At 37.5% G+C, this 11178-nt stretch overlaps 1 protein-coding gene across 2 annotated transcripts in view; it reads left to right on the forward strand.

Annotated features, from left to right (window-relative positions):
* MARCHF1 (membrane associated ring-CH-type finger 1) overlaps positions 1-8652 on the forward strand; it is an 87457-nt gene extending 78805 nt beyond the window's left edge. The window contains exons 4-5 of one of the 2 annotated variants that reach the window (XM_042935141.1): positions 1566-1783; positions 6473-6677. In XM_042935141.1, coding sequence (XP_042791075.1) covers positions 1566-1783; positions 6473-6589 — 335 coding nt within the window. In that variant the 3' untranslated portion in view covers positions 6590-6677. Of the gene's footprint in view, positions 1-1565; positions 1784-6472 lie in introns of both variants that reach the window. The other variant, XM_042935139.1, reaches the window with a different exon arrangement.
* The last annotated feature ends 2526 nt before the right edge of the window (positions 8653-11178 follow it).

An 11178-nucleotide genomic window follows, 5' to 3' on the forward strand; every position in this document is an offset into this window, starting at 1 on the left:
CTATGAACTTGACCTTGCATCAGATAAATGGAAACATCGTGTTTATACAAATACCACACATATATATTTGTATAATTTATATATATTTATATATTCCTTTTTTTAATGTTTATTTATTTTGAGAAAGGAGAGAAGGTGAGCAGGGGAGGGGCAGAGAGAGAGAATCCCAAGCAGGCTCCATGCTGTCAGAGAAGAGCCAAGCCATGGGGCTCCAACTCACGGACCGGGAGATCATGACCTGAGTGGAAATCAAGAGTTGAACGCTTAGACTGAGCCACCCAGGTGCCCCGATATTTGTATATTTCTTATATATACTCATACTTTTATATATTTTTGTATTTTTATCTTTACTCACAGTGAATACCACCATTAAAACAAGTTAAGGAAAATGTTACAAATGTGTGAGGTTTTGTTTTTTTTTTTTTTTTTTTTAATGATTTAAGCAACAGGAGAGAAGCAACCAGGACAAAAGTAAAGGAGAAAACCATCTCCTTAGCCCCATCATTCACACACACCCTTACGCAAACACATTTCATAACTCTGCATAACCTAAGCACCCAGCCAAAAATATCCCAACTTACCAATGAGATGCTTTTTCTAAATATATATTGTCCCTGCAGCTGTTAAATGAGACAGGTTCTCTTCTGCTGTTTGGGGATTTTAAAAGCCTTTTTAGACACACTCCAGGTGTCTCCAGTTACATGATCTACACAAGATATGCAGAATACTTTGAGAATTCCAATTTAAAAGCAGGAAGAGATTTTAGGGATCACTGTTTTAAAGATGAGGAAGTAAGCAATTTGCCTCATCTTCAGCTTTATTATGAACACCCTCCCAGGAGCCTGTGGTTTACCCAATTTGAACAAGAAGCAAGATGTTACAGGTGACCCTGCATGTGTTTCTCCAGTGGAGAGAGCTGGGGACCCTGTTCTATTAAAAGAAACATATTTTCAGAGAAACAATATAGCTAGAAAATGAGTCTGCAAGAGTCTGAAAGTGGATACATCTCAGCTTACAAACCATTGTCACTGTGGTCTGAAAGTCTTGGCATAAATGTTTCCTAACAACACACAGTGAGATTTCTGAGCTTTTCTTCATGAAGGGAATTACCGATTGGGAAGGATGCCCAGAGGCCCACAGTGAGGAGGTATAGTTCTAATTCCATTGGCCTGGCTGGCAGCTAACTGGACTTTCTCCTCGCCTAGTTGTGGAGGTTTTCATTGCCCTGGAGTCTGGAGTCCAGATGGGACATCTAAAGGTTGAAGCCCATTGAAGTTAGGTCTTAGTCATAGGCACCAGTGAAAGCTTTGCATTTAGTCTACAACTCTATCAGCGAAAGGTGTGTAGCATTTAAATCATCCAGATGGCAAAAATAACTTATATTTACATAGCACTTTCTATGTCAAGAACTACCCATTTAACCTACACTAGCAACCTTGTGAGGTAAATACTACCAATATCTGCATTTTTAACTGATATATCAGTTATCTTTTGCTATATAGCAGACTATCCCAAAACTTACTAACTTAAAACCACAAGCATTTATTTCACTCCCAATTCTGCAGATCGGTTGGGCATTCCTCCTGGCCAGGACCTGGCTGGCTGTTCTCTGCAGCATCCACGTATGTGTCTACAAACAGCTGGCACACTGGCTGTCTGCTGTATAATCAAGGCTGGCCTCCTCCAAATGCCTGGCAATGGGCATGCAATTGGTTGGATGACAGAAACAACTGAGCTGTGTTTTTCGTCACACAGGACCTGTTGGCCCTGTCTTCTTCCCATGGCAAGTGCAGTGTTTAAACAAGTAGCAAGAGGGTAAACCACACACACAATGGGAACACTTTTGAAGTTTCTGTTGTGCCCTATTTGCTATTGTCCTGTTGGCCCAAACCAGTCATGTGGCCACAGCCAGAGTCAATGAGGGAGGGGGTGGATACCCAAGGACACGGTGACAGGGAGGCGTGAGCCAAGTGGGAGTATTTTTGAACAAGCTACTAAAGATGAGGAAACTGAGACCAAAGAGAATACCAGGTAACAGGCTGTCAATACCTGAAGGAAATGAAACAGCACTCTGAATTAGGACAGATGAAGATATAAAGACTGGAGTGACTGATTCTTGGGAATAAAACCCATGATCCTTAAGAATGGGTGTGGACTTTACACAGGAAAACAGCCTTTGAGAAGCATAATAAGGAACATCCTATTGGGGTCTGGTCTGCAAAGAAATTGAATAAAAGTTTGAATCCTTTGGGATCAGGGTATTAGCCAGGAAGGAGGGCCTTCTGGGAGTGAAGATGTTATAAAGAAGGGAAGAGATGGTCAGTGGCAGTGGTCCTGTTGACCAATAAATTCTAGTCTCAGGTTCCTGAAGGGGAAATGCCCTTAAATAGTCCCAATCCATGTCTACTTACCCAGCCCCAATGGAGAATAGAGTGAGGAATATCTGGAAGACCTTTTTATGTGAGAAAATAATTTATAAATTTTATTCTTTCATTCATTTTTATTTTTATTCAAGTATTTATAGAACTTTACCTAGAGTCCCCAGTTTTCCTCTCTGGCTTGCTAGAAAAATCTTGCACAGATTCAGATTCCCAAGAGTCTATGATGAGCTGAAAGGCCCATTTGCTTTTCTTTGTCTAGAGTGCTTTTATTTGCTCTTTGAATATAAATTTCCCTACAGATTGTGGGCTGATTTCTGTGGCTCTGGTAGCACCACACATTCATCAAACTCTACTATGCAAAATCTTCAATACCGTAACCCAGGACGAATCTACAGACCACCTTAAGCCTTTCACAGAAGACCTCCTAGCATGTTGGTTGTTTGGCTGGCCCTCCAGTACCGCATCATACACATGCCCTTACAGAAAGGAGGCCTGGACATTTACCCATGGGATACAGGTGTGCTGTTTCTTAGGGACACATGCACCCCCATGTTTATAGCAGCACTATCAACAATAGCCAAAGTATGGAAAGAGCCCAAATGTCCGTCGATGGATGAATGGATAAAGAAGAGGTGGTATATATATATGTATACACACACACACACACACACACACACACAATGGAGTATTACTCGGCAATCAAAAAGCATGAAATCTTGCCATTTGCAACTACGTGGATGCAACTGGAGGGTATTACGCTAAGTGAAATTAGAGAAAGACAAAAATCATATGACTTCACTCATATGAGGACAAGAGACAAAACAGATGAACATAAGGGAAGGGAAACATAAATAATATAAAAACAGGAAGGGGGACAAAACAGAAGAGACTCATAAATATGGAGAACAAACAGGGTTGCTGGAGGGATTGTGGGAGGGGGGATGGGCTAAATGGGTAAGGGGCATTAAGGAATCTACTCCTGAAATCATTGTTTCACTATATGCTAACTAATTTGGATGTAAATTTTAAAAAATAAGAAAATTAAAAAAAAAAAGAGGAGGCCTGGAAGAATCTAATAATCATATGTTGAGATTGCTTGAGAATGTACTGGCCATTCGTGGAGGATTGGCATGACAATATGGACAGTGAATGAGTCAGGTTTACCTATTATAGGGGACAAGAGAAGACTTCCATTTCCTTAGAAAATGGTTGTGGACAGAACATCTGCTCTTCCAAGCTCCTCCAATTCTTACCCAAGAATTTCCAAGCAAGTTTCCTGTTAATGTTTAAAAGGTAGGGATACAGAGAGTTTATTCCTAAGCCTACAGAAATTTCTAAAGAAAGATCCCAAGCACAAAGGCAAAACTACAGATAGATCCTTGGGCTTCAGAGAAATGAACAGATGGTTGAATTGCCTCAAGTTGAATTTCAAATTCCTCTTCCAAACTGGCAGGTAGAAACAACTTTGAGCTCTTGGCATTTCCAAGTTCAGGTTCCAGCTTCAAATATATATTAGTGAGGACCAAGAATTACTTGTTTACACAAAGGATCCACAAGGAACAAGACTTTGTGCCTTCACTTTTCTACCACCCTTATTGTGTACATTCTTTCTTCTTTACAGAAGACACCATAGAACTGAGGAGTCCAACAAGGTTGAGCATGAAGACAAATTACTAAGTCTCGATAAAAGGAGGTAAATACATCTTGCCAATGGAAACATTCTTGGAAATTCACTTAGCCCCATGTTATTATCTCCTCTCACAATGTCCTTTAGGTGAATTTTCCAAGGTAAAATCTTATAACTGCTCAATAATATCTTTATAGAAAACAAAAATCGTGCCCACTTAGTCAAAACCAAAGAGAAAGATCAGGCTGTCTCTGAGAAAAGATGTCACGTGGACAGTGGGTTTGTACCCAAATGACTTCTGGATGTAGGGTAGGGGGATATTGCACACTCTAAACTGTTGATGGATGTACTGGGAGCCCTGACTTCCCAAACCTACGAAGGAAATGACTGGAGGAGACAAAATCAATTCAGAGAACATTGTGAAAGAAAGTGGAGGAACCAGACTGTCTCCCAGAATTAGAGAAAATGGCCCAGATTCCCAAGTATATTATGGTTTCCAGCCATTATTTCAGGAAGGAGAGGTAGGACAAGAGTGGATTCTTCATATTATCCACCAATGAAAGCAGGGCTTCATGGACAAGTGAAGAAAGGCTGTCACCTCTGGTTATATTAAAAAGACTGAGGCAAAGCAATCCAAGTTGGAACTTCAAAAGCTTTCATTCATCCTTGAAATAGCTACTGAGCAAGGCACTGTGGAAAATTAAGACCAACCTGACATAAATTCTGTGCTTGTCAAGATTATGGTGTACCAAAGTAAAAACAACTTGTTAGAAAGTTAACACATGCCACAAGTGGAAGAAATAACATGAAACTGGAAGAATGCGGGTTTATTTCCAGCTGGAAATTACTTCTTAGTTGGCTTTTGTGGAACAGTAGACATGCAGAAGCACGGAAGGAAAACCGAGAGAAGAAATATCATGGACAAAGCCTCAGAAATCGAAAACCTCCAGACTCTTAGAACAGCTGGTAGTTTGATTTAGCAAACAGAGGGGAAAGTTAGATGTAACCCATGGGGACTTCCCCCCAAATGGGAGCTAAAGCACGTCTTCTCCAGCTTGTCTGTGGTTAAAACATTCCAAACACATAGAAACTACGGATCAATATAGTAGCCAAGAGCAAAAATCTTTCTAAATTTGGAGAACTTCAAGATGTCTGATCTGCGTACTGAATCTTCCCTGCAATTAAGAAGCTTAAATGATTATCTTCTACACGAATTCTCAACCTCAGCACTACTGACATTTTGGGCTAGATAATTCTTTGTTGGGGGGGGGGGGTGCTATCCTACGCACTATAGGATGTTTATGCAGCATCTGTGGCCTCTATTTACTAAAAGTCAGTAGCACCCCACCCCAACACCAGGTGTAATAAACAGTATCTGCAGACATTCCCAATGTCCCCTGGGAAACAAAACTTGCCCTTGTTGAGAACCACTGGTCTACCCTCGGTCTGTGTGTCAGATTGTTCTCCTTGCATAGGTAGAACTAAGGTAAGAGCTGAACAAGCCCTTGTGTCTGTTTTCTTACAGAAGCATAAAGCATATGTCACTGTTACAAAATATAGGTAGGACTTCTTATAACTTTATCCATTGGTATAAGTAAATAACCCAAAATAGAATCAGAAACTCTCATAAACTAGGATTTCTAACCAACTCTTCCTGGCCCAACATACTAAAGCCTTTCACATGAACGTAGATGGCTATTATACCCTCCACACATACTGATGTTGGCAAGAGATGGACTCCTGACTGTCATGTATTTAACATTCATAATATTGTTGTAGCTACAGAAACTCTTGTGAAATAGTTTTAAAAATTGTGAAAGACAATTTGTAGTTATGATGGTGGAAATTAAGAGAAAATACGGATATGTAAGAAAGTGGTTCTCAGCGACAAAAAGACTTATGAAACAAAAATGACTAAAACACTAAATTTTATGCATGCCTATACTCAGGAATTGTTTCTGGTGAGATGTGACAGCTTCTTTCTTTCACATTTATTTAATTTTAAAGGGAATGAGGGTGGGGAGGGGGACCTGAATGTACAATCCTATAAAGGTATCTATTACTTTACCTTTAAAAGATTTTAAGGTGGACCTTTAAGGTTTTAGGTAAGGTAAAATCCTTTAAAAGAATTTTAAACTGACTCTTTCACTTAGTATGTTCACTATAAGGAATAAATGTCAAAGTAAGTATCCAAAGTCTAATGTCACATACTTGATGCTATAAGGAGAAATAAGACCATTATAGTGGTAGGTGAGCTCCTTCATGTAGACTTTCAACAGTACTTTTAAAAGAGTTGAAAGCAATTAAGCAATTCTGGTTAGAATTTTACTGCCTGTTAACAATATATTTCTTATCCACAAAATTTAGTAGGCAGGCATGGTCTTTTGAAGGAGTCATAGAAAAAAAAAATTACCAAGTCCATTGATAACAACTTGGTGATAACATTCTCTTTTTTATTTCAAAGGTGTTCTTGAATGGCCATTTTGGACAAAACTGGTTGTGGTGGCCATTGGCTTCACGGGAGGTCTTGTCTTCATGTACGTACAGTGTAAAGTCTACGTTCAGTTATGGCGCAGGCTGAAGGCCTACAACCGTGTGATCTTTGTGCAAAATTGCCCAGACACTGCCAAAAAGCAGGAGAAGAATTTCTCGTGTAACATAAACACGGACATCAAAGATGCTGTGGTGGTGCCTGTATCACAAACGGGTACAAATTCACTGCCATCTGCAGAGGGAGGCCCCCCTGAGGTCATCCCGGTGTGACACAAACAGTTGGGAGTTTCTTCACTGAAGGGTATCTTTCTAGCCCTTAGCCACTACAAATGACAGAAGTGATCCTGAATCATTCACTCCTTTATCTTCTCCTTTCTCCTACTGACTCATTCTTCCTTACTTTGCTCAAAAAAGGAAAGGACCAAAAGGCACCGATGACCAGGATCCCATGAAGCAGTCCAAAGTGTGATACAGAAATGTGAAAAATTGGCTAGAGGTGATTTCTAAGACAATTAAGAACCAATGGAGCGAGGGATGCTTTCAGGCAATGACGAAAGACTACATGGACACATGCATCTTCACGATAGCAGGACAAAGTTTAAGAATACAGACTTGAATTGCAATGTGTATTTCTTCTAAGGCCTTGTAATGTTAACTCTCTCATCCAGAAATAAGAAACATACTTGGTTTTAAGCTTGAAATTGTCTACATTATCCTTACGTCATATCAGAAGCAAACTTGGGAGGATGCATATTTTGATATTTATACTTTGGATGGCTAACAGATTTTTATGGCTATAGTGGAGTCCAGTTGTTTTAACAGATGCATGTTTTTAAAATAGATGCAATACACATTTGAAGAGATCAATACTTAGAATTATGTTTAAGTCATGAGCAAAAGATTTTCAGAGGTTTTTGGGTGTAATTAGCACTGTTAAATACCTACAGAAGTTGAAATCAACTATCAGGCTCTATATTTTATCTCGTCCCTCTTAAAACAGTGTTGTCCAACAGATATATAACATGAGCCACAAACGCAGGACATATCATATGCATACATTTTAAACTTTCTAGCAGCCCCATTAGAAAAAGTAAAACTAAATGAAATGTTTATATTTTATTTAACACTATATATCTTCATTTCAACATGTCATCAGTATTAAAATTGAGATATTTTACATCTTTTTCTTATGAACCAAGTCTTCAAAATCCAGTATGTATTTTGTCTTTACAACGTATCTTCATTTGAATTAACTGTACTGGATAGCACAGCCCTAAAATTAGAGGCAGGACCTCTGCTTCATCGAACAGTTGAATATTTAAAAACAACAGCTCAATTCATTCTTTTATTCAGAGTCTCTCAAATATTACAGTTTTATTAAGCACTTACATTCATCAAATTAAACATCCTGAGTTAGGTGAACTTACCATTTCTCTAAAAGGTAAAAAAAAAAAAAAAAAAAAAAAAAAGTAGGGAAGGATGAAATGATCTGTGGCAAAGTTCTGAAATTAGCTTGTTTGCTACTATGAAGCACAGATGATAAGGAAACAGAAATTAAATATTTTTCTTAGGTCAAATGTGTAAGTTTTTTGTTTTTTTTTTTAATCCACAAGTGGTATCAACTTGACAGAGGAGTAGTTATGACTAAGCATTTAGACTCTGTTTGAAAAAGCTGACAGCATTTCCCTGCTCAGCTGGGAAGTAAAGATACTGAATAGATTTTGTGATAAGTAATAAACTGAGTTGTTGAGGTTTGATGTGCAGCTGATTATCGTGCTCCTTGCATATTCATGTAAAACTGAAGCGTGGATGATAGATTCTGCAGTGAGCTAGATTAATGATTATAGATGTAGTGACCTGTCAAAGAAAGAGGTTCTACATTTTAAAAGGTGATTTATTTTTGTTGGCTGTCATATTTATTATTGTGAAAAGGCAACTGTGATGGCCATAAGAACCAAAGCATGGGTATCGCATTGCACAAACCTGGGTATCACATCGATGCACTTTGTAATTATCAGTGTGCTTGTTCTTCACGGATTATCATATAAGAAAGGAAAAGGAAATAACCTTTTAATGAGGAGAAAGATATGAATATTAGTAGTGGCTGACACTTAGTCCAAATAGTCCCAATTCCTAGAAATAAAGAAAAGGTAAACAATGTCGTGTGTGTGTGTGTGTGTGTGGTGTGTGTGTGTGTGATTTCATGTATGTACATGAGAAAAGTGGTAAGGTTTTTGGTCAGTCAGGAAACAAAAGGTTTAAAACATCTTTCTTAAAACTTGTTATGGAGGGTATGGAATAAAGGCACAGGGAAGACCCAGTTGAAGTTAACGAAAGTGTACCAAAATTTCTGCACAAATAAGGGTAAAAGTGGTGTAATAAAAAATTAATGAACTTTAAACAGACTAAAATTTGTATTAACTTCCTCTTAAATTTCTATTTTAAAGTTTTAAGATAAATACTCATGAATAGAAGCTTTGGGTGATTTAACCATGGCATATCACCCAATAGATTAACCTTGATTCAATTTTTCTGTTAATTGCCCTAAGCTTTTTACTAATCCATTTCTCCAGGAGCTTAGCAATGGGAACAAGTTGTTTACATATATTCCCTGGGGGGGGGGGGGGGGGGGGGGAGGAAGTGGGAGGGAATCTGTCACCAGCAAGCAATGAAATGTTATCTCTTTTGTCTGCTCTGGAAGGAAAATGATTACTTTAATTACCACCAAAAATACTATTTAAATTCTGTACAAATCTAAAGATTGGTAAATGCATAGCTCATTTCTCAATGGGAGAGGACTGGCTAATAGGCCTTGTTTATTAAGGGTCACACCTAACACTAAGAAAACATTTCTAGAATTAAAAGATCAGCATTACTGTCTTAACAAGAAAATATGACATAGTGTTTTAAGATCATACCTAAATTCTCAAAATTAACTTACAAAAGCCTTGACTTTCTTGTAATGAGAATATAATAATATATATAGCTCCCTAGAAGGTTAACAGTCAGCTTTTTATTCTGCTGTTATTCTTCTGAACTTCATATATAAACCCTGAACTCCCGAATTTAAATCTTTTACAAAGTTCTCCTATAATGGCTGTTTATAGTTCAAACAATCTGAAATAATTACATGCATTTAAAACCTAATGTTGATTTCCTTTCATATTCTGTGTGGCAACTGCCCTTTCAGTGAAAGGATTTGGCTTTGTGACAATACTGTTGTGGACTGGATATACCCTTCAAAAACTACTCTCCAGGCTGACAGTTTTTTTGAAGCATGTTTTCCTGCTCATGTAAAAAAACGGAATTGAAACAAAGGACTGAAATTGAAGAATGGCAACACAATTGTTAAAAATCTTGGCTTTTTATAATCATGCATTTGGTAGTATCAATACCATAAACTACAGACATTTACGCTGTTAATTTTTAAAAGAACTCTCACTTTCATTGTATCAAAGATTGAATTGTAAAGGAATGAAATTCCAGTTATTTTTTTAAAGAGTGAAGTCCAAAAGGCAATTAAGCTTGAGAACAAACACAAGTAAAACAAAAGTGAAAAAAAATCCAAACAAAAATGATCCCATCAACCTGGGATATAGCAGTGGACACACTGAAGATAGGTGTATATTGAAGAAGTGTTTTAAAATATCCCCGGCTTGAATCTCACTCTGAGCTGCTATTACATGTGATTATTGCCCCAGAGATAGCCTCGTTTATTTTGTTATGCAAAAGGTCCCTGGGTACCCCTAAAACATCTACTGTTTGGCTGGAAAATTAGCTCATTAGAGCAATGACATCATTAAGAGACTGTAATTGCCAAGGGGGTGTGGTGGGGAAATTATTCCATTTGACTGACAGTTTACCTTTCCTTACCTTGCCAATGAATATTTCGGAACAAAGTAGAGCTCTTTAAACTTATTATTCATTATTGTAGTTGTTATATAATAATTGTGAAAGACTTACACTTTAATTAAGAAAGATAAAAACCTTTTTTTTCTTAAGTCAGCCCAAAGGTGCTATTTTACATATCAATACAGCTGAAAGGAAGTGCTGTTATTTTGGGCTGCAATGTTTCCTCCAAATCTGAAGCCCATTTTGAAATTGGATATCACATTTAAAACAAACGAGGAAAAATTATTTTAACTGTGTGCAATTTTTGAGATTGAGCATTTGTACTTTTTTGGTTTTACCTAATTCTCTTGCATTAACAACTTACTGTTTTGTGAATAATGTGTACTGAGATGAATTAAGGAAAAGAAAATAATTATCTGTGAAAGAAAGACTTTGTATATTAAACAAGTGACCTAAATTTTTGTTGTGGTTTCTGTACTCTTTGCCTAATTTACCAGGATTTCTGCAGGTTTGTATCTGCGACATTCAAAAAATCTTGAGTTGTTAAGATTTTATAGCAGTCTGGATGTTTAAGCAGCTTCTGAATAGATTCATAGTTACTTTAAAGCCAACACAGGCAGATTCACCCTGATATTACAGAAAGGAATAAAGAGGTGCATTAACAGGGGAAAACCAATAGAAATAATCTAAACAGATTTTCAAAACCTGTTAAAAACAAACAAACAAACAAACAAAAAAACAAAACAGCAAAACCTCTAGAAGAAAAATCATAATGTAAAGAAAGGACTGTCTCATAAATAAGGCTTGGATATACCAAAGAATTTA

This window comes from Panthera leo, chromosome B1 (genome assembly GCF_018350215.1).
Source record: "Panthera leo isolate Ple1 chromosome B1, P.leo_Ple1_pat1.1, whole genome shotgun sequence".
Taxonomy (NCBI): Eukaryota; Metazoa; Chordata; class Mammalia; order Carnivora; family Felidae; genus Panthera; species Panthera leo.